Source organism: Oncorhynchus mykiss, chromosome 32 (genome assembly GCF_013265735.2).
Source record: "Oncorhynchus mykiss isolate Arlee chromosome 32, USDA_OmykA_1.1, whole genome shotgun sequence".
In the NCBI taxonomy this organism is placed as follows: domain Eukaryota; kingdom Metazoa; phylum Chordata; class Actinopteri; order Salmoniformes; family Salmonidae; genus Oncorhynchus; species Oncorhynchus mykiss.
The window spans coordinates 34,371,807-34,395,700 of record NC_050572.1 but is presented as its reverse complement, the minus strand read 5'-3'; the positions used below and the strand labels follow the sequence as shown (position 1 = coordinate 34,395,700).

At 44.1% G+C, this 23,894-nt stretch overlaps 1 protein-coding gene across 5 annotated transcripts; it reads right to left on the bottom strand.

The window, feature by feature from the left end:
* Positions 1-291: 291 nt before the first annotated feature.
* On the bottom strand, positions 292-21,583 carry LOC110489288 (protein FAM131B). 5 transcript variants are annotated; one of them, XM_021561984.2, is made up of 9 exons: positions 21,404-21,580; positions 13,018-13,065; positions 12,549-12,586; positions 8,892-8,994; positions 7,514-7,738; positions 5,386-5,526; positions 3,795-4,117; positions 3,174-3,422; positions 292-963 (listed from the first exon to the last, which is right to left on the bottom strand). In XM_021561984.2, the coding sequence occupies exons 1-9, from the start codon at positions 21,429-21,431 to the stop codon at positions 748-750; spliced, it is 1,371 nt and encodes a 456-aa protein (XP_021417659.2). In that variant the 5' UTR covers positions 21,432-21,580; the 3' UTR covers positions 292-747. The 5 variants fall into 5 exon arrangements, with proteins under 5 accessions (XP_021417659.2, XP_021417661.2, XP_021417662.2 ...); XM_021561986.2 differs by having other exon boundaries at positions 735-963; positions 8,901-8,994; positions 21,404-21,583; XM_021561987.2 differs by lacking the exon at positions 13,018-13,065 and having other exon boundaries at positions 735-963; positions 21,404-21,581.
* Positions 21,584-23,894: the final 2,311 nt, after the last annotated feature.

The window sequence follows — 23,894 nt, the reverse complement described above, 5'->3', positions numbered from 1 at the left end:
AAATCTGGGCACTGGAATAAAGCTGCTTGTTAGTCAGTTTGTTGAAAGACGATACCATTTATGTTATGTGTGCCTGTCCACGAGAAATTAGTTTGTGTGTAAAACTATTGAACACCACACAAAATACCACTACCAACAATAATGTTTTTCGAGAATATATATATATATTTTTACATACATACATACATTTGAACACTCTCACATACATACATGTAAGCGCACGCACACACACTGTACATACACACACACTGTACATACACACACACTGTACATACACACACAAACAAACACTGATACATATCACTTTATTTCCTTTTTTGTTTTTATAAAAATCCTTATTATATATTATTACTTTGTATACGGTTTACTATTATCGTTAGATTCCTTTCAAAAGCATGCACTTCCTTTTGGTTGTCTCGTGATTCTCTGTATTGCACTGAACTTTATCGCAGTGTCCTTTGTCTTTCTTTCTACTCTTGAACTCCATTCTTTCAACTTCCTTTCCTCAGTTCAATATCACGGCAAAACAAATCCTTACGTTTCAGCAAACCCACAGATTTGAGCAGTCAATGAACTGTCTTTAAAGTCGCCTGTGGCTCTTTCATCATTGTCATTTCCAGCACTTGGTCTTTGTTTTTCTCTCAGTCTCAGAGTGGGTAAATAGCTGGAAGGGGTGTGGAATAGCTTGCTTGGTTGATTATTGATAAGTGTATCATGTTTGTCAATCTCTCTTTCTGACTGTCCCTCTCAATTGATTGCCACGGCAACAATAGACCCCTCCGCCACCTCTTCATCCTTCTCCTCCAACGATTGGACTATGCAGGGCGTGACCACAAAGGGTATGCGCTCTCCCATTGATTCTGGGCGTGCTAGTTGTGGACTGGTGCCTCCAATCGGGGTGGCGTCTTCTCTAAGCGGCGACGGGGTCAAAGTTGGCTCCAAGGTTAACGTAATCTCATCTTCCTGTGAAAACAGTAAATGGATGGTTTACTGACTATACTGTACTTACCAAACCGTGAGGATCAGTCAACAGTCCCTACCTGTGGGTACAGCATAACCCATTTATTAGCATTGCACGCCATCGTGTGGCTGGAGGACTGACTTTGACGTGAAACACTTGTAGTAGGCAGGACAAACATATTTTCTTGATTTCACTAATATCATCACAATCAATAAATCATAGCACTTTTTTTAGTGGCTCATTCAGTAGTTTTTACCTGATAAAGTAAAATCATGTTGAGAAATAATGTTAAAAGTACCATTTATATGGCTAAAACATAGTGTCAAAACACCGGTTTTAGATCAATATGCTTAAATAAGTTGTGATATTTTGAAGACCAATACATACATAAGTTACTCCTTACACATTTCACACTTGTGTTCAGATTACTTCAATTAGTACCTCAAACTGCACACGCACCAATATTTACCAAGCGGTCACTCAAGACTGGAATTGATTAGCTTGTTCTACTGTATCAATAACACGCACAAATTAATCACTCACATTGATATTGTATTTCAATCAATGGAACTGGGACAATAACCACAGCGACATGTACTATTTTCGCTCTTCTAACAGATAAACCTCAATGAAATTGGGTACACTACATATATCTGTTGATAGATGACAACCTGTCGTAGCCCATTATCAATTTATATCTCTGTGAGAAAATTATTTTGGTAGATGGCCAAGCAATACAAATACTGGCTGATTTTAAGGGTTTACTGGTAACCTACAAAGCATTACATGGGCTTGCTCCTACCTATCTTTCCGATTTGGTCCTGCCGTACATACCTACATGTATGCTACAAGACGCAGGCCTCCTTATTTTCCCTAGAATTTCTAAGCAAACAGCTGGAGGCAGGGCTTTCTCCTATAGAGCTCCATTTTTATGGAACGGTCTGCCTATCCATGTGAGAGACGCAGACTCGGTCTCGACCTTTAAGTTTTTATAGAAGACTCATCTCTTCAGTAGGTCATATGATTGAGTGTAGTCTGGCCCAGGAGTGTGAAGGTGAACGGAAAGGCACTGGAGCAACGAACCACCCTTGTCTCTGTCTGGCCGGTTCCCTTCTCTCCACTGGGATTCTCTGCCTCAAACCCTATTACAGGGGCTGAGTCACTGGCTTACTGGTGCTCTTCCATGCCGTCCCTAGGAGGGGTGTGTCACTTGAGTGGGTTGAGTCACTGATGTGATCTTCCTGTCCGGGTTGGCACCCCTCCTTGGGTTGTGCCGTGGGGGAGATCTTCGTGGGCTATACTCGGCCTTGTCTCAGGATGGTAAATTGGTGGTTGGAGATATCCCTCTAGTGGTGTGGGGACTGTGCTTTGGCAAAGTGGTTGGGGTTATATCCTGACTGTTTGGCCCTGTCCGGGGGTATCGTTGGACGGGGCCACAGTGTCTCCCGACCCCTCCTGTCTCAGCCTCCAGTTTTTATGCTGCAATCGTTTATGTGTTGGGGGGCTACGGTCAGTCTGTTATATCTGGAGTATTTCTCCTGTCTTATCCGGTGTCCTGTGTGAATTTTAAGTATTCTCTCTCTAATTATCTCTTTCTTTCTCTTTCTTTCTTTCCTACTCTCTCTCGGAGGTCCTGAGCCCTAGGACCATGCCTCAGGACTACCTGGCCTGATGACTCCTTGCTGTCCCCAGTCCACCTGGTCGTGATGCTGCTCCAGTTTCAACTGTTCTGCCTGCGGTGATTGAACACTGACCTGTTCACCGGACGTGCTACCTGTCCCAGACCCGCTGTTTTCAACTCTCTGGAGTCAGCAGAAGCAGTAGAGATACTCTGAATGGCTATGAAAAGCCAACTGACATTTACTCTTGAGGTGCTGACCTGTTGCACCCTCTACAACCACTATGATTATTATTATTTCACCCTGCTGGTCATCTACGAACATTTGAACATCTTGGCCATGTTCTGTTATAATCTCCACCCGGCACAGCTAGAAGAGGACTAGCCACCCCTCATAGCCTGGTTCCTCTCTAGGTGTCTTCCTAGGTTCTGACCTTTCTATGGAGTTTTTCCTAGCCACCGTGCTTCTACACCTGTTTGGGGTTTTAGGCTGGGTTTCTGTACAGCACTTTGTGACATCAGCTGACGTAAGAAGGGCTTTATAAATACATTTGATTGATTGATTGAACGTTTTTCTTCAATCACATGGCTCACCTTAGTCTCCTCCTCTTCCTGTTGCTCTGAAATGCATTCGCTCTCCTCCTCTGGCTCCTCCCCCAAGGTCTCAACCACACCCCCAACCATGTCACCCATTGGCCCGCTCATCTGTCCGACAATCTCCACCTGCGCGGATCCCCATAGGTCAGCCAGGCGAGGGTGAGTGGGCAGGCCCAGACTGTGGATGGTGCTGTTGGGCGTGGCTTGGAGGGAGTGGTTTGCACTGTGTAGTCTGTGTTCCATTGTCTGTAGATAAGGCAACACAGTTCCTTAAAATGTTCTCATGACACAAAAAAATGGCATTATCAAGAAACATCCCCATGAGTCGATAGCTCATGGCTAGTGGGAGGAAATGAGTCATCTGTTGCTCTTGGCAACAAGTATTTCTGTATGTAATTAGTAGGTCTCATGTGTTGTTATTTACACTAAAGCGTTGGTAGCATTACATTAACAGTAAGAAGGATAAAATAAATTGGATACATTTTCTGCTAATAACACTAGCAAACTGCTAGTATACTGCTGTCTTACAATGGTTGTCAGTTAGTGTTTCAATAAAACATGGAAGTGTCTAAGTCCACCTGGTGACAGTACTCTATGAGGCAGTCCAGTCTGTCTCACCTGTTGCTGTTGGTAGAGCATTAGCTGCTGGTGCTGGTACAGCTGGATCTGCTGCAGCTGCTGGAGCTGCAGCTGGCTCTGCTGCTGCAGGGTGAGCTGTTGGGACGGCTGCTGGATGTAGCCCCCCACGCTGTCCAGCTCGCCGTAGCCCTCACCGGGCGTCCCTCCGCCCCCACCCGCCATGATGTAGGCGGCCGGCGAGGCCACGCCCGATGGATCGTTGCTGATTGGCTCCCAGGCGTCGGAGGAGGAGAGGCAATAGAGGCCCTGGGCGACGTAGGTGTTGGGCCACACGTCGGCCGAGGAGTGATGCGTCGCCTGATCTGTTGTGTTAGGGAGGGATGAAGGGAGAAGTACATGTTTTATTAGACACAAGTAATAAACTGTAATCTCAGAGCACAAAGCAAAGATTTTTGATGTGTCACAGAAGGCAGTGGATATAGGTAAATGTGGCCTTCAGTTTCCATAACAGTGATTTACATTAGTTGGGTTCAAAGGGCCTTGAAGCAGCAGTATCACCAGATATCAGAAGATATTTACAGCAGCGTCACCATTTTGACAATAAATACACTGGAAACGTATATAAAGCTCAACATATCTAAGGAGAAAATGAAAGTTCACTTGACGATGGGCAAACCGTGCCTTAGTTATTATAATGCCTATAATAATCTGATTTTAATTGGTCTCTGGGTTGATAATAGCAGAGAATAGGCCCATATGGTGCTGTTAATGAGAGTCAGGCTAAGTCCTTGTGTTAACCTACAAGCTCCCCCAGGGTTTTCTGCTACAACACAACACTACCCAACCAAACACCCCAGGGCCACAGCTACCATTTTGAGTTTCTCCACAACATTTCTTCATAAAGCCCTGATGCACCTCTAGCCGACCTGTCAAATGGAGTGGAAATGACATCAATCAAACCGGAGTAAACAACGTCAATCACAGTGGCTGGAAGCCTTCTACAGTAAAATATGGAGCAGCACAGTCCAATACAGAGTGGACGTGGAGCTCACAAGTCAATTATGATCTCTCTTCAGAACGACATATTAACTCAATGATGTGTTTTTGCATTTGGCACTAATATTGTTGTGGAAAAGTAAATGCTTCATTTAGTATAAATAAGCATTTTGTATTCATTGGTTGAATCTGGAATTCATTCATTAAAGCTGAAACTGCCACGTCCGTTTGCGATATCACAACAACAAAGAAGCTCATTTAAACAACGAAGACTGTTTCTTCCCCTTGGACATCAATTGCACGCAAGATAGAACAGCACAGTATGTACTACGATTTCTTTTGACCACGACGCTGGATGCTCATTTCCTCCCCCCCAAAAAAACAATAACAAATGCTCCTGGGGCGACCAGTGGCGCTGTTGCGTCTATCGCGAATCTCAGCTTTAAATGCTATATGCGATCAAATGTTATTTGTACATCCTTCTCAATTTCACAATATAGCACTGTGGCATTGGATGAACAGATTCAAGGTTAGGGTTAACCCAAAACCCGCTAACCCTAACCCAAAAACAAAAGTTATATTAAAATGGCTGCCCTAATTCTAGTGTGTGGTGGCCATGTTTCTAGTCCTTTACCTCTGCTGGTGATGCTCTCCTGGTTGGTCTCACTGAGGTGTGCCCCACTGCCTTGGTTGGAGCCAGCACAAAGGCTGTCTTCCTCCATAGATCTCCAGCCCAGAAGAGTAGCCTCCGATAAGGCAAATTGTGCCATTAATCCTGGATGAAACAAGGGGAGAGACTTTGTAAACAACGTAAAATACATGGCTCCAAATCTCATTTATTTACAGTGCATTTGGAAAGTATTCAGATCCCTTGACTTTTTCAACATTTTGTTACATTACAGCCTTAATCCAAAATTGATTAAATATGTTTTCCCCTCAGCAATCTACACACAATAACCCATAATGACAAAGCCAGAACTGGTTTTTAGACATTTTAGAAAATGTATAAAACAGAAAAACCTGATTTATATAAGTATTCAGACCCTTTGCTCTGAGACTCGAAATTGATCTCAGGTGTGTCCTGTTTCCATTGATCATCCTCAAGATGTTTCTACAACTTGATTGGAGTCCACCTGTGGTAAATTCAATTGATTGGACATGATTTGGAAAGGCACACACCTGTCTATATAAGGTCCCACAGTTGACAGTGCATGTCAAAGCAAAAACCAAGCCATGAGGTCGAAGGAATTGTCTGTAGATCTCCGAGACAGGATTGTTTCAAGGCACAGATCTGGGGAAGGGTACCAAAATATTTCTGCAGCATTGAAGGTCCCCAAGAACACAGTGGCCACCATCATTCTTAAATGAGCTGGCCACCCAGCCAAACTGAGAAATCGGGGGAGAAGGGTCTTGGTCAGGGAGGTGACCAACAACTTGATCTCTGGAGTTCCTCTGTGGAGATGGGAGAACCTTCCAGAAGGACAACCATCTCTGCAGCACTCCACTAATTAGGCCTTTATGGTAGAGCGGCCAGACCGCTTGGCATTTGCCAAAAGGTACTCAAAGGACTCTGGGACCATGAGAAACAAGATTCACTGGTCTGATGAATCCAAGATTTAACTTTTTGGATGCCAAGCGTCATGTCTGGTGGAAACCTGCCTCCATCCCTGCCACCCTTTTCAGGGACTGAGAGACTAGTCAGGATTGAGGGAAAGCAAATTGCAGGGAGATCCTTGATGAAAACCTGCTCCAGCGCGCTCAGGACCTCAGACTGGGGAAAAGGTTCTTCTTCCAACAGGACAACAACCCTAAGCACACAGCCAAGACAACTCAGGAGTGGCTTTGGGACACGTCTCTGAATGTCCTTGAGTGGCCCAGCCAGAGCCCAGACCTGAAAATAGCTGTGCAGCGACGCTCCCCATCCAACCTGACAGAGCTTGAGAGAATCTGCAGAGAATTATTTTTACCAGGTAAGTTGACTGAGAACACATTCTCATTTACAGCAACAACCTGGGGAATAGTTACAGGGGAGAGGAGGGGGGATGAATGAGCCAATTGTAAGCTGGGAATGATTAGGTGACCGTGATGGTATGAGGGCCAGATTGGGAATTTAGCCAGGACACCGGGGTTAACACCCCTACTCTTACGATAGGTGCCATGAGATTTTTAGTGACCACAGAGAATCAGGACACCCGTTTAAAGTCCCATCTGAAAGATGGCACCCTACACAGGGCAATGTCCCCAATCACTGCCCTGGGGTATTGGGATATTTTTTTAGACCAGAAGAAAGAGTGCCTCCTACTGGCTCTCCAACACCACTTACAGCAGTATCTGGTCTCTCATCTAGGAACTGACGAGGACCAACTCTGCTTAGCTTCAGAAACAAGCCAGCAGTGGGATGCAGGGTGGTACGCTACTGGCTAATAATGGCTAATAATGGGGAAAACTCATACCCAAGAAGACTCAAGACTGTAATTGCTGCCAAAGGTGCTTCAACAAAGTACTGGTAAAAGGTCTGAATACATATGTAAATGTTATATTTCAGTTTTTTATTTGTAATAAATGTGCAAAAATATTTTTTGCTTTGTCATTATGAGGTGTTGTGTGTAGATTGATGAGGACATTTTTTTTTATTTAATCCATTTTAGAATAAGGCTGTAATGTAACAAAATGTAGAAAAAGTCAAGATCGCTGAATACTTTCCGAATGCACTGTACATATTGATTTGTTTAATTTTCACTGGTTCTTATGTTCACTCTTACCTGCGGTGAAGCGGGCTTCCTTTTCTCCTTCACTGAGTTCGCTGTACATTTCACTCTCCCTCCTCCTATCCTTTTCGCGTTGCGAGGTTGGGATTTTGGCGACCACAGTCCCTTCAGTCCCAGTGGATGGTGTGTTCCAGCTCTGCCATTCGATCATGTGCGCCACCTTGCCCGAGGCCATGGCAGTGGGCTTTGTCACTTTATCCTTCATGGAACGGGACACGCCTAAATAAAGAATAGAGGGGGGGGGATATTGCTTCACAACACATTCAATTTCTGAATATGGCACCTCCCACGACGGATTTGGGCTCAGGAAGTGAAATGGGCTAGGAAGCGTGGAAAATGCTTAATGGGTTATGCATTCTTTCTGGAAGGCATAGAATTCAGTACAAAATGGCTTCTTCCCCTTTCATGGATGTCTCTCAGCAATTCTGGGTGGTTGGAGATTGAAGTTGATGTAGATGGGGCTTACTGCATTATTAAAAGCTGTCTGTTTATTCCTCATGGCTTGTTGACTTGATCGATCTCTCAGTCACCTGTCGTGAGCAATCAGGGTGAACTAGAGAACTCTATGAACCACATTAATATTCAGTCTTCACTTTTGAAATTCATCAAGAAGACGAGATGCATTACATTTGTTTGTAATTCGAATGTGGAAAAAAGTGACCTTCGCTGTAAACATTATTCTGAAAAAGCACCACTGCAAATCCTTAATTAAAGTGCAAATATCTGACGATAACGAGGGATGTACTATTCCGTCGGTGTTTGGGGGAACAATACAAATCTAATTACATCAACTGAGTGTGAACTGAATACATTGGGCAAAAACAGATATGAAGCTTTGTTGGTTTGACAAATGTTGTTCTCATAAAAATGCTAATTTCTTTCATGAAATAATATCCATTGTCGATTTATATTCAGTGTTATGCAAAGTTATTTTGGGAGTAAGGAAAGTAGTGCTTTTGAGGTCTTTATCATTCCAAGGTCGATATAGTCTGACTGTTAAATACACACGATATCAAATCAAATGTACTTCAACCGCAACAGACATGACCACAACACTAACAATACACTAAAAGCACAGACAAGCACAGAGCCATAAAACTGCGTTGCCAACACAATAAAAACACACCACCACCACACTACATTTCCCAACACGCCTGTGGAGAATTTTATTTCGATAAAAATAAAAAATAAAATATTAAAAATCCCGATTGGATTCCATCAATTGCCCATAAGCGGTAAATTGACGTGTGCATTAGATATCAATGGGGAGGAAGGGAGTGAAACAGGAAGGGCACCCATGTTGGCTCCATCTCCCCCTCCTGTCTGGAGCCAACATGGCTTTGGTTTACCATCTACCAGGACAGACACACACCTGACACACCTGTCAGTGAGGACTTAGCCAGGGCACCGATCCCGTAGGCGCTGGAGTTCCTCTTCAGACGAGGCAGGATGGAGGAAGTGTCCTCCATCGAGAGCTGTAGAAAGGGATGAGGCGAGGAAAGAAAGAAAGAATTGTGGAGGAGAAAGGGGAGAGGAATGGCCGATCGTTGAGAGGGGGGCAAAACAATATTATTGGCTGAGGATTAGATATGCAATACAATTTAATTGAGAAAATAGGGGGAAATTCTACTTAACAATCAAATACAACTACCATCATATTAAGCAAAATTTACATTACATTATCCAACACATCCCAAATCATATCGGCACTTTGGTCAAACCAGCAATAGTCAGCACAGTGGTGTAGTAGTTCAATGTGCAGACACTGTACTGTACCCGTAGGGGCTGTGATTCATATGCTTGATAAATAAAGGAGCATCACGCTAGCAGCTAGCGTTATTAGCTACCGTAGATTATGGTAAGGTTATTACAGCTTCGTATCCCCCAGCCGGAGACACTATGTAACACAGGCAGCAACAGTAGATTAGCAGCAACGCTCTACAGACAGAGCGAGCCAAACCACGCGGCGGGACGGAGGAGGAAGAGGGCGAGATTAGCAAAGGATTTACATGGATTCCCTTGCAGGAAAAGTCAGCGCGCCCATGCTGAGAGAGAGAGGGAGGTGGAGGAAGAAAGCCGGGAGAGATATACAGTAGGTATGTGTGTAGAGGAGGCGGGAAAGGGAACCCAACAGAGAGGAGAATTAAAAGAAGAACAGCTACAACGACAATGACAGAAACAACAAAAATAAGGTGTGCAAAGGATTCGCAGGACGAAACCAGTGGTAGTAAAGTACTAAAGATTTGGGTGGAAGGAGGAAGAGAAAGAATGTGAGTGATGGAACATCAAAAGAGGAAGAGAGATTTGGACGAAGCGGGCGAGGGGGATTTAAATATTGATACATTTTGGATAGATTAGATATGAGAATTCACTGTCTGTGAAGGAATAGATTCTCTCATATCAGCTTGACCATCTGCTTTGGAAATCGGAAAACAAAACAAAAAATGGTTGTATTGCCATTGAAGTCAGTGTTGGTGTTTGTCGTGCTTCCCTCCTAATAATAGGATAGAACTAATTATTCACAATTGAATGATATATTATATTATCATAACACATACTGTACTTAGAAATAGGACGAAACTGTGCCCCTTGTGAGGAAAACCCATACATAAAATGGTGCCCCGTGTGAGGTCATTCTACTATACTCCAAGTCGATATTCACGTCATAAGTAATTCCCCTCAACCACACCCACAAATTAGGAACAACAAACGTTATTTTCCATTGACCCCCATTGTAAAAAAAGCCAACTTCATCATACATTTGTAGTTATACAGAAATAACAAAACATGCCAAAAGCTAGTGTGTTGTTCAGTGTAAATGTAACCAGGTCAAACATCCCGACATGCTGTTCAGAATGCTACGTAGGGAAATAGAGCCTGCGAGAACAGCCCTGTGGCTGCAGGCTATACGGTATGGGAGGGTGGGAAATTGTGGGGACCCAGAGTCCAAGTATTCTAGGTGTGTGGAAAACATTTCATCCCAGGTAAGACGTTTAACTTGTTTAGTATAGTCTGTATGTTTGTGTTGTTGGTCTTGGTTAGCTTAATGTTCTGGTCGGTAGCTAGCTGGAACTCACGCGGCTGCTAGCACCACCATAAAAAGAGGCATGAGGGAAGCCCTACAATATGATGTTTTTCTAAGTAGTGAGAACTCTCAGGAGCAGGCAATGTCGAAAAGTACTTTTCTTAAAATGTAGATTTATAATTGGCTAAAACAAGAATACTGCAAGAAAATTGCGTTTGAAAAAGGTCAAGTGTTTTCTGTGAGCCAATAGGATCAACAAGGTAAAAATGGGTTGTTTTCCCCCAAGGCGGCCCGGGTCGCGACATTCTATCTAATACCGACTGAGAGCATACACTAGTCATAGAATTGTGGAATCTGACTCATCATCAGGCCTATCATACTCCAATGTTATGATAACAAGGAAAGGCTTGAGGTCAAATCTGACCTAGTTGCCAGGGCCAACAGCAACTTCTGCAGGCAGTTAAGTGGCCCTATTGGAGTATGCCCATTGGCCATTGTATTTTGTCATAAAGAATTAGGCTGGCCTTAGAGAGGTGTTGGAAGTTGGTTGGATATAATGAGTATTGCTCAGTCCAACCTAGTTGAACAGACTAGATTTGAGATTCACAGATACATTTTAGATTCCATTCCCACATACTCAGGGGCCTGGTGTAAATTATTGCTAGGAATATGTATTATGGAGACTGGTCTTGAGAAAGGTCTGAAAATGTCCAAATTAAACATTCTCGACTGTATTGCCATTTCTTGTTGTTTCTATATGAGTATGTATTGCAACTGCAAGTGAATCTTTTTTCACCTTGTAATACCTTCTTATAAAACACCTCATGAGTTGTCAGAGTGATTTAGCAATCCCCGTGAAGTCCAAGCTAGCCGCCCAGAGGATTTCTGCTTTAGCTGGGATGGTGATAAACGAATGCCACAAAATGCTGAATTATTCACTGAAAAAAGTGACCGGGGTCAGTGCTTGCTCTTTATTTATGAGGGCTTGCGGTGTGGGGTGTCACTAGAAAGGATTTATCATGGTTCAAATGTGCATTAACAGAAAGGGAGAGCAGGGAGCAGCAGGGCGTCAGCGTCCTTGGAACTTCTTCTTCCTAGCAACAGGCCTAGTGATTTCTGGGAACAGGTTTCCCCCGGTGAAGCACTTTTGTGTCAATCGGCCAATCAGACATCAGTGGCCGTGTTGTTGCCATCAAACTCTGGCCAGCCCAGAGGAGCGCATACTGTCTTTCTAACCTTGTGTGTTACGAGGCTGCTGGCTGCATCCACCTTCAGCTCAGCTGCCACTGCTGTGTTGACATCATACTGTGGCATCTTGGAATCACAGACTCATTCATCCGAATGTGAACGGATTTCATCCACCATATCCAGAAATATATGGGGTAACTTTTCATTTATTTATCACAACGTCTAAATTGAACTGTGTTTTGTTACTTGTCGGATGGGGGATCCCATAAAATATCAAATACCATATTAATGGTGTAGAATATGCTTTCTTTGTATTTAAAACATCTGAGGTGGTCTTGTTGGTTGTCATTGTGGAGTGTGTTTTTTCTGTTTAAATAGACCCCACTGTGTATTGCAATTCAGCCTTGTAGCCTCTTTCAAGAGACAAAAACAGCAACAGTGGTAAAGGAGTGAGATGGATCGTATGCTATGTCCCTGGAGTGGGAGATTATATATAGCACCGTAATGGTTTTGGCTCTCGAGACCAGCTCCGGTGACCTCTGTGAGAAATTCAATACAAACCATCTCTGAGCAACATTATGTCATGGCACTCTCAGTATAGGAAGCAGCGTGAACGAGTCAAGCTCAGTTTCACTACTAGATATGAGAAACCATGAAATGACCCTTTTCCTCGATGGCCATCTTGGCTCAAGGATCCATTTGACATAAATATGAAATACACTCGAGAGTAGAGCTGGAGTGGTATAAAATCCAGACAAATGATATTTCACTTCGGGGGGATAAAATGTACTGTATGTATCGAAATGTCCTTCATACCTGCTCCCCATCTTTCCGTACGGGAACAGCGTCCGCTGCTAGAAAAAACAAGATAGAGAAAGCAGATAGAAGATGAAGCCAGCCTTATGCAACCTTTACGGAGTAGAGCTGACAGCACTCTCCAACATTTATGCTAACATTCACACCAAGCACTAAAATGTGATTATTATTTGCACCGACTGTTAGCACATTAGGAAAAACTAGTATGTGTCATCATGGGCCAAGATCTTTAGATTCCTATACTTGATTATGTTTAAAACGGCCTCGAATGACAGATCAGTATGTCCTATTTCAACTGCGTGATCATTAGGATGCATTGGACAGTAGGCCTAGTAAATCATGCATTCAAATACATATTAAATGCTAATCTGTTATGTTTTCATTATTATTCAACTGTTAGTAAGGCATATTGTATTATTATACCCAAAATACAGAAAATATGGTAAAGTAATATTATATTGTCACATACTGTAAATTGACACTGCATTGCGTGCCCTCTTCTCCACACAGATATAAGCTGAAAAAAGTCATCAATTGAATTCAAAATCCTTAAAACACTTGTCTGTATTGTTTTATATCCTAACATCTCACTTGAACACGTATACAGTTAAAAGGGGAGTTGAACAGAGTTCTCAATTGAAACACATCTTCATGACTATCTAAGGGCCCCCCATCTAAGGGCCCCCTATCTAAGGGCCCCCCATCTAAGGGCCCCCCATCTAAGGGCCCCCCATCTAAATCTGAACACGTTTAACACTTGCACGTGTCCTTTAAACAGGCAAAATATATATATAGATAGAAATAGAAATAGATCCAACATAAAATAAAGTCAAATTGAGTTCTAAAATCTGATTTGAAACACTTTAACTACAGCTGAGTTGACACACAGGGGAAGCTGGAGGCCATTTTCCTCCATCAGACACTCACACACCAGAGACCTCTAAAGCTGATGGAACTCCAAGATAACTGAGGAGAAAGAGGGCGAGTAAGAGGTGGTAGCACTAAATGAAAAAAAGAGAAAGGAGGGCAGGGAGGGTTGGGAAATGTGGACAAGAAAACCAAGGGTATACCAAGATGGGGCAGAGAAAACAGGACAAAACTACGAGGAGGAGGAGGAGGAGGAGAAGGAGGAGGAAGGGGAGCGTTCCAGTAGGCCAATATTTTAATGGTATCAATTGGTGTCTATGGTGTGTTATCAAGCCTGCATCTTAACCAATGGAATGAGAAGGTGGTGAATATTTTTTGTTGTTGGTGTTAAAACAATCGTCACAATATTTCAGTGAATTGTGTCCACAGTTGATCACCACCTCATGTGTGAGGTCCACCCATCTGTAAAACATGCACAAAAAGAGCAGGCCCAAACACACTCATCTTTTCCCACACTTGTCACCCTGGCCTGTCAAGAGGTTTTCAATCTTCATAGGCATCACTGTCATCTAACAGCTAGTAATAAACTAGACAGGCAGACCTCTTGATCTCATAGAGAACTAAGCCTCCTCCACTTTGCTGTAGAATTTGCCTCGTGGTAGAGAATTTTCTTCTTTCCCTCGTTCATTGATGATTCAAAACATCTGAGTCAGATAATGAACCGTTTGAGAGGAGAGGTAAGGTCTCAACCGTCACAGCAGTCTTATGATACAACTGTACAATTACGAAGGTGGGGGGAAAGCTTTGTTCTGAGCAATTGTGTGAGCTGGGGAAGGGTAGGACTAGGTTCACACAGTGAGCGAAATAGCAGGGGCTCGCCACTCACGCTGAACTGAGCGAATTCCTTACGGGTGCATTAGCCTGCTGTGACCAACTGAGCGGAAGCCAGAAGCCGCGCGGGTCATCAAAGCAAACGGCAGGGGGAAGGGAGAATCGTCGGCCACTGCCGCAATCGCTCCTGACAGATCTCGTGGTTCGGAATGTTGGGCACCACCATCATCTGTCTTTTGCGATCACTTGGGGCCGAGTAGGGCGTCTTGGCTGTCGCACGGTGGGTGACGTGCGCCCTGACGCTGATTCCGGGTGAAGGCCAAAGTCTGACTCATTTCAGCTCCAGTACCAGTGCCGAATGGAGTTCTAGCAGGACATAGTACTGAAAAAATGTTATTCTGAGCGCATATGCAGCGAATGGCCACGGTAAGAGCAGGGCTTGAAACCAAAGTGACAACCTGGGGAAATGGCACCTCGAAATTTCTGCATCGATTTCCGTAGCCTATATGAGGGGACTTTATTTGTGATAAAAAACTGTTGGAGCTACCACAAATACTGTCAACCTACTATACAAAAGCATTGGACCCGAAATGCATACCCACTGGGCACAGACATCAATTCAATGCCTATTCCACATTGGTTCAACGCAATTTTATTGAAATGAAATGGGAACAACGTTTATTCAACCAGTGTGTTCCCAGTGGTTAACTACTGTGTAAAAAAAAAAAAAAAAGAGTTGGATAGCTGTTCCAAACTACTATTGGCAGAAAAATCACCAAAACAACATGCTACTAATTCAAATGATATGTCTCAGAGATTAAGTTACAACCAATGCTTCTCTCGGTCTTCTTTTCTCCATTCCTCCTTTACTCTCACCCTTCCAAATTCCTTCCTTCCTCCCATCCTATTTCCTCTCTCTGAGCCTCTCTCTCCCCTCTTCTCCTATGACCACTAGCAGTCTTCCACTCTAACGGTCAGTAGCAGCTCAACCATGACCACCCGTCAAGTAAACTCCATCGACTAGTCACCTTGGCCCCATGTCCGTCACCTTGCGAGTTGTCCGTCAACTCGCGTCATCAGCCGTACGGTGTATGTGACACATGCTCCACTCAATACCGAGCATCCGTCAGTCAGTCTGTCAGCACTTTTAATGAAATCAATATTGGGGGGGATTCCTGTGTAATGCAATATCTCAAAGACACTCAATAGAACGGAATAACAAACAAGATGAGTGGTGCAAAATAGGACACAACAAGCTACAGCAGGTCTCTGGCCAGGTCAAGGCTTCAACAGATTGTTTAGCAGTGTGTTTTCATATGGGAAATTGAAGAAGGCCTACAGTGCCTTGCAAAAGTATTCATCCCCCTTGGCGTTTTTCTATTTTGTTGCATTACAACCTGTAATTTCAATTGATTTTTATTTGGATTTCATGTAATGGACATACACAAAATAGTCCAAATTGGCGAAGTGAAATGAAAAAAAGATTTTTGTTCAAATAATTTGAAGAAAACAAAAATGGAAAAGTGGTGCGTGCATACCTATTCACCCCCTTTGCTATGAAGCCCCTAAATAAGATCTGGTGCAACCAATTACCTTCAGAAGTCACATAATTAGTTAAATAAAGTCCACCTGTGTGCAATCTCAATGTCACATGATCTCAGTATACAGTCGTGGCCAAAAGTTTGAGAATGGCACAAATATTAATTTTCACAAAGTCTGCTGCCTCAGTTTGTATGATGGCATTTTGCATATACTCCAGAATGTTATGAAGAGTAATCAGATGAATTGCTATTAATTGCAAAGTCCCTCTTTGCCATGCAAATTAACTGAATAAAAAAAAAACTTTTCCACTGCATTTCAGCCCTGCCACAAAAGGACCAGCTGACATCATGTCATTGATTCTGTCGTTAACACAGGTGTGAGTGTTGACGAGGACAAGGCTGGAGATCACTCGGTCATGCTGATTGAGTTTGAAATAACAGACTGGAAGCTTCAAAAGGAGGGTGGTGCTTGGAATCATTGTCTTCCTCTGTCAACCATGGTTACCTGCATGAAAACACATGGCCGTCATCATTGCTTTGCACAAAAATGGATTCACAGGCAAGGATATTGCTGCCAGTAAGATTGCACCTAAATCAACCATTTACCGGCTCATCAAGAACTTCAAGGAGAGGGGTTCAATTGTTGTGAAGAAGGCTTCAGGGCGCCCAAGAAAGTCCAGCAAGCACCAGGACCGTCTCTTAAAGTTGATTCAGCTGCGGGATCGGGGCACCACCAGTACAGAGCTTGCTCAGGAATAGCAGCAGGTGTGAGTGCATCTACACGCACAGTGAGGTAAAGACTTTTGGAGGATGGCCTGGTGTCAAGAAGGGCAGCAAAGAAGCCACTTCTATCTAGGAACAACATCATGTTGTTGGATTGGACTGCTGAGGACTGGGGTAAAGTCATTTTCTCTGATGATTCCCCTTTCTGCTTGTTTGGGGCATCTGGGGAAAAAAGCTTGTCTGGAGAAGACAAGGTGAGCGCTACCATCAGTCCTGTGTCATGCCAACAGTAAAGCATCCTGAGACCATTCATGTGTGGGGTTGCTTCTCAGCCAAGGGAGTGGGCTCACTCACAATTTTGCCTAAGAACACAGCCATGAATAAAGAATGGTACAAACACATCCTCAGAGAGCAAGAATGTCCATCCAGGAACAGTTTGGTGACGAGCAATTCCTTTTCCAGCATGATGGAGCACCTTGCCATAAGGCAAAAGTGATAACTAAGTGGCTCGGGGAACAAAACATCGATATTTTGGGTCCATGGCCAAGAAACTCCCCAGACCTTAATCCCATTGAGAACTTGTGGTCAATCCTCAAGAGGCGGGTGGACAAACAAAAACCCACAAATTCTGACAAACTCCAAGCATTGATTATGCAAGGATGGGTTGCCATCAGTCAGGATGTGGCCCAGAAGTTAATTGACAGCATGCCAGGGTGGATTGCAGAGGTCTTGAAAAAGAAGGGTCAACACTACAAATATTGACTCTTTGCATCAACTTCATGTAATTGTCAATAAAAGCCTTTGACACTTATTAAATGCTTGTAATTATACTCCAGTATTCCATAACAAAAATATGTAAAGACACTGAAGCAGCAAACAGAAATTAATATTTGTGTCATTCTGAAAACTTTTGGCCACGACTGTATATACACACACCTGTTCTGAAAGGACCCAGAGTCTGCAACACCATGAAACAAGGAGCACCACCATGCATGCGGCACCATGAAGACCAATGAGCTCTCCAAACAGGTCAGGGACAAAGTTGTGGAGAAGTACAGATCAGGATTGGGTTATAAAAAAATATCAGAAACTTTGAACATCCCACGGAGCACCATTAAGTCCATTATTAAAACAATTGAAAGAATATGGCACCACAACAAACCTGCCAAGAGAGGGCCGCCCACCAGAACTCAAGGACCAGGCAAGGACGGCATTAATCAGAGAGGAGAATAGTTATGCACGCTCAAGTTCTGTTTTTTTGTCTTATTTCTTGTTTGTTTCACAATAAAAAATATTTTGCATCTTCAAAGTGGTTGGCATGTTGTGTAAATCAAATGATACAACCCCCCCCCCCCCGAAAAAATCTATTTTAGTTCCCGGTTGTAAGGCAACAAAATAGGAAAAATGCCAAGGGGGGTGAATACTTTCACAAGCCACTGTACTTTGCTAAATGTCTCACCACCCATGAAAGACAAGAAATTAAGTCAATGACAGATATTTGATTGATTGATGAAGGCCTATAACATCTGCAAAATACTCTTGAGTATAAAAACATTAAGAGCACCTGTTTGTCGAGCTGATATAAAGGATCGGGAGACAGGTGCAAAGGTGCAGTAATGCACCTAATAGGGGTTTTTATTTACCCAAATTACGGCGTGCCATGTAAAGGCACGGGGACGAAGACCAAATAAACACGTCTACAAAACACAGGGTTGAGACCCAAACAAAAGAGCGAAGAGTACCTCTAATAATAACACAAGCGCACAATAATTAACACATGGGACGAGACCCGTAATCATCTGCGCAATCCACAAGGGCACGAAAATCCAAAACACACAGCACGGGTACTCACACGCACCGACAGACATTGTAACAATAATCGACAAGACCATGGAAACCAAAGGGCACATACAAATACTAATCAGTGGGAACGAGGGACAGGTGTGCATTATGAACGTTCCGGAGGGATCCGTGACACTGTTCTTTCCATGACATAAACTGACCAGGTGAAAGCTATAATTCCTTATTGATGTCACTTGCTAAATCCACTTCATTTATTGTAGAGGAAAGGGAGGAGACAAGTTAATGAAGGATTTTTAAGCCTTGAGACATTTGAGACATGGGTTGTGTATGCGTGCCATTCAGAGGGTGAATGGGCAAGACAAAATATTTAAGTGCCTTTGAACGGGGTATGGTAGTAGGTACCAGGCGCACCGGTTTGAGTGTGTCAAGAACTGCAATGCTGCTGGGTTTTACATGCTCAACATCTTCCCGTGTGTATCAAGAATGGTCCACCACTCAAAGGACATCCAGCCAATTTAACACAACTGTGGGAAGCATTGGAGTGAACATTGGCCAGCATCCCTGTGGAATGCTTTCGATACCTTGTAGAGTCCATACCCGGTGAATTGAGTCTGATCTGAGGGCAGAATTGGATGCAACTCAATATCAGGAAGGTGTTCCTAATGTTTTGTACACTCAGTGTATGTGTACGCCGCCAATAAAATTTTACGTGCCCATTTGAAATCGAATAACCTCTTGCCATAATCCGCCTCATAAGGCCTGTGACGAACCACTCAGCTAAACTGCTGAGATTGACATTGCTATGCTAATCTTCCTTGATACATAACCACAGAACAAACAAAGACAATACTGAGTGAGCACGGTTATTAAAGAGCTCTGTTGTCTCCCAGAGTCTAGGAATAAACACAGCTGCCAACCAGTCATCGTGAACGACATCCGTTATGAACATAAGGGAATACACTGTAAGAACTAGGTTCGGCAGGCTACGCAATTCACCGGAATAACAGTAGGACACAGTAGAATCAGATCATGCTCTCTTGTTGACATGGCACGGTTCCTCTGAATGTTTTCCCAGAGGATCTCAACACGGTGTGGGGGTGCGCTGTTGACCCATATTTACTGTAAGTATCTCCCCTCCATTCCGCATCCACCGACCTCACTCCATACCCGATGCTATATATAGCAAGTTATGCTTATTATAACAATATCGCTCGGGGCAATGGGCTGTTGTTGTTTATCACAAGACATCAACCTCAGTTCACATGTGATATCAAACGGCCCATGGCATGTGATAAGACACACTAACATGGGCATGTCTATTTAGTAGACAAACCGTTTGTTTGTTTGTTTGTTTGGCAGTAAGTATTGGTAGGAGTAACATAGTGGTATTTTATACAAGTTACAGCATCTTTCTAAAACCCCATGTGTTAAATACTACGGACGCAAACCATGACGGAGAGAGAGATGAAGACAGAAATGAGAAACTCAGTCAGAGGGAAAACTCCCTTACAGCAAACAGGGAAAACCCTAGTGTCGTTTCCTGCTACAAATTCTACGTCCACTGACACCTTCCCTAGTTTGTTTTCACACACACATTTCGCACACTCATTTGTCTCTAAAACGCCGGGCTGGCTTTCATTTCCACGCTCAATACACATGCTACACATCCTCCACAGACTCAATGACAATCAAAGGTCATCTCCGACCGCGAGCCTCCATTTGTTTTCATAAAGGAACTGGCAAGTGTTTAAAAGAGGGCAATCCCCCCTTCTTATGTATCCCCCCAAACAACGACACACCGCTTTAATTCATCTGTTATACTCTCTACAGTGCAACACACTCGCGATAATATCTTATCCAATCGGAGAGAGATCGAGCTCAGTGAAATCAACTACTGCCTATGTCACAGCCGGACGGGACCGTAGGAGTTCCACAGACCATGTAATTCCATTCAGTCAACAGTATGCTCCATGAAACTTGTTTTAGCACTGAAACTCTCCATACACCTCAATGTAGCTACACCGGCTATATTAACAACTGGCACCGTTAACTTTCCTCAATTAACCTACATGTGCAGCACACCTGGGTTTGACCGGTCATGACTCATCCAATGCGGGTCATAGTCCAGCCAAGTGAGTGTGTGTGTGTGTGTCTCATTTTATACAGTACCTCTTAACCTGAAATGCGCTGCCGCACACATGCTTCAATTTATTACCCGCTGGCATGACGCACTCCGACAGAGGAGAGGAGCATTCGCGATTTTCTCAGACACAGGGAATGGTTACCTTAGCTCTATGTCAAGGCAAGAGGGCAGCTAAACAAGAGGGAGTGCGCGCACACACACACACACAAACACACAGTCAAACTAATAGTCCTTCTTCCATAATGAAATTCAGAGGTCTGCTCTCTTTCTCTCTGCTTCACTCTTTCCTTTTTCTTTCTCTAAATTCACTATTTATACGTGCAACAATACACCATGCAGACACTGCTAGCAGGATCTCTCATCATTCTTTTCTCTCTCTCTCTCCCTCCCTCTCTCCCTCTTGCTCGCTTTCTCTCTCCTCTCTCTCGTTCTCTCCTTTCACCTGTCTCCCCTGAGATCATTGTAAACAGCCTCTAACGTCATCGTTCAGTCTCTCTGTCTCCTCAGAACCTTCTGCATCTCTCTCTCTCACACACACACACACACACACACACACATACACACACACACCAATCGCCATCCGCACATGGTCGTACAGCCCATCAGGCATATAAATGTCAAACAGAGTCACCCCTTATTCCAGTCCACTACAAATCGTCTCACGTCCTGCCTTCAATTCCACTGTCATGCTGGTGCCTTTCCATCTCTCCCTAGTCCACACACACACATTCAGCATTCACCATGATCAAACAAAAAAACTCTCCTGTATGTCTAGCCTCGGTCGGACGCTGCTGAACCAGGTTAACCCAACACGTCTCCATAGAAACGTACATACAGTTTCAGAGGAGAAATTGAGAGCCCTCCTTACCTCCCCCACTCCCACCCTCTTCCATTTATCTCGTCACTGGGGGAAAAGCAGAAGGGGGAAAAGATGGGGGTCTGCTTACTGATGGTCCGGGAGCCGATGCAGCCCATGGTGTCTCTCTCTCACAGAGGCCTTGGAAGCAGCAAGCGAGGAAGCGCCACCCTTTCACCAGGCATTCTCTCCACTCCTCTTCTCTCCTCCCGTCTCGCTCCGTATGTGTGTGTGCGTTTGTGCACGTCTCTCACTCGCTCTCTCTCTCTCTCTCTCTCTCTCTCTCTCTCTCTCCTCCTCTTGCTCTGCTTTTCCCTCGCGCGCTCCCTCTCTCTCTCATTACCTCCGTCAAGCACACTGGCACACACACGGAGACACACAACGTCCAGCGTTGCGATGCTGGAGCATCCCAGTTAGTCAGTCTGCAAGTCAATGTGTCTGAGAGCAGGGGAGGATGGAGGGAGGGAAAGATGACAAGCAAGTACTAGCTACTTCAATGCCATTAATATCCCAACTCTCTAAATGGTTTAAGCATCACAAATTTAGCAGAGATATTGACCTATTCTATGAAATGGAAATGTCCTCTGTATCTTCTGACGGTGTGAAGAATGAGTGTCCCGTACATATCTTTTCCCCCACCTCTCTTTCTCTCTCGCTCTAACAATGCAGTACAGCTGTTTTCCTCTCCTTCTGCCCCTCCCTCTTTCTGTCTCTCTCCATCTCACTCACACAATATGCATATAAACACAGAATGGGATTCAATTGTGATGAGGCGAGGCAGGAGGACAATGGAAGAGTCCTTAAGCTCTCTGACTCTCTCCTACTCCCTCTGCTTCGGATTTTATGCTCAGACTCCAATCTCACACATTGAATACTGGCTTTTCCCCTAGGGAGCTCAATGCTTTGACAGCATTGGCTGTCCAAAAATGTCAAATGCGTTCAAACTGATTAAACGTATGTTTAAAATACGCAAACATCTATTGGTTAACATAGAATAGAATAGCTCAAATAATAACTTATGGGTAAGTATTCATCTAACACCAAGAGAGAGAGAGACAGATGGAGAGGAAGAGAGGGGGAGCTGAGGAGGATGGAGGACGGGCGCTGTGAGTCGTGTTAAAGCGCGACGGCCTTTAAAAAGCTACGAATCCCTTTGTGTCAAAATTGATTACAAAGTGTAAACAGGAAGTCAGTCTCCTCTAAAACAAAGTGAGGAAAATCCGTGCATCACAACAGGTAAAATGAAGGTTGGGTTTTGATTTGACAATGTACATTTGCATTTTTTTTAACTTGAGAAATACTGCACCAAAACACCTTAGATGTAAAATTGTGTAACTAAAACATCCTTGGAAAAATCATAAAACATTTATGACAGATTACTAGAGTTACTTTAGATTCATTCTGGGGATTTTGAGGAATTGAAATAGGCTTAATCAGTCAGGAAACACTCCTCCAATACTGAAATCTAGTTTTTGTAATGAGCAACAGAAAAGCACACTTGCCAATCGGCGTGTTCAGTGGCGCTTTAAGGAGTGGTGATACTGAGATGCACAAATTAGTATTTTAGGAGAGAGGGGGAGGGATGAGGAAAGGTGACAGAGGAGGAGAGGTGAAAGGGAGACAGAGGCAGGGATGGATGCTCGTGGGTTGCATACAGAAATAAACATACAGCCATGTTTCTATTTATAGCTGTGTGTGTGTGTGTGTGTGTGTGTGTGTGTGTGTGTGTGTGTGTGTGTGTGTGTGTGTGTGTGTGTGTGTGTGTGTGTGTGTGTGTGTGTGTGTGTGTGTGTGTTTGCTTGCTTGTTTGTTACCTGTTGTGGTAAACCGTGGGGTGTTGGGTTGAGTGTGCAGAGATGGACACAGAGACAGAGATCTAGTCAGAAACACAACTTTACTATGCAACAAAAAATAACATTACAACAAAATAACATAGGGTTGGCTCAGTCCTTCTTCTCATATTTGGCTTCGTGCCTCCGGGGGCTTCGTTCCCCTCGATAGGCTCACTCCTTGCCTCTCTCTTTGTCTTCCTCACGGTGTGCCATGGTGCTCCTTTTATGTGGCTTGCACGGCTGGTTGGCACTCTCCCCTAATTACCTCTACTTGGGGCCATCAGCGTCGGGGTGCCCAGCCCGTGTACTCCCAGCAGAGTGACCCAGCGTCACGGAACGTACCTCCCCTCTATCACCAACCCCCGGGGTAGACCTTCCGGGATACCACGGGTGTGTCTACGTGTATGTGTGCCTGTGTGCACATGCGTTTGTGTGGCTGGCTGGCTAGCTGGTTGGCTAGCTGGCTAGCTGTTTGTCTGGCTGGTTGGCTACCTGGCTGGCTGGCCGGCTAGCCAGTCAGTCGGCCAGCCGGACAGCCAGCCGGCTGGCTGGTTGGCTCGCTGGCTGGCTAGTTGGCTGGCTGGTTGTCTAGCTGGCTGGCTGGTTGGCTAGTTGGCTGGCTGGTTGTCTAGCTGGCTGGCTGGTTGACTAGCTGGCTGGCTGGTTGACTATGGGTCTTTCCGTGCATTTGTTATGTACTGTACTTGTGTGTCTGTGTATGTCAGCATATTTATCTATGCACATCATGTC

Bases quoted from the DNA above. Each gene is read 5' to 3' on its own strand.
- LOC110489288 (XM_021561984.2), bottom strand. From the start codon at position 21,431: ATGGGCTGCATCGGCTCCCGGACCATCA. The intron at 7,739-8,891 runs GTGTGTGTCTGT...TTCTTTATTTAG, and splicing joins CTCACTGACAGGTGTGTCAG to GCGTGTCCCGTTCCATGAAG. The intron at 5,527-7,513 runs GTAAGAGTGAAC...TGTTTCATCCAG, and splicing joins GGAAGCCCGCTTCACCGCAG to GATTAATGGCACAATTTGCC.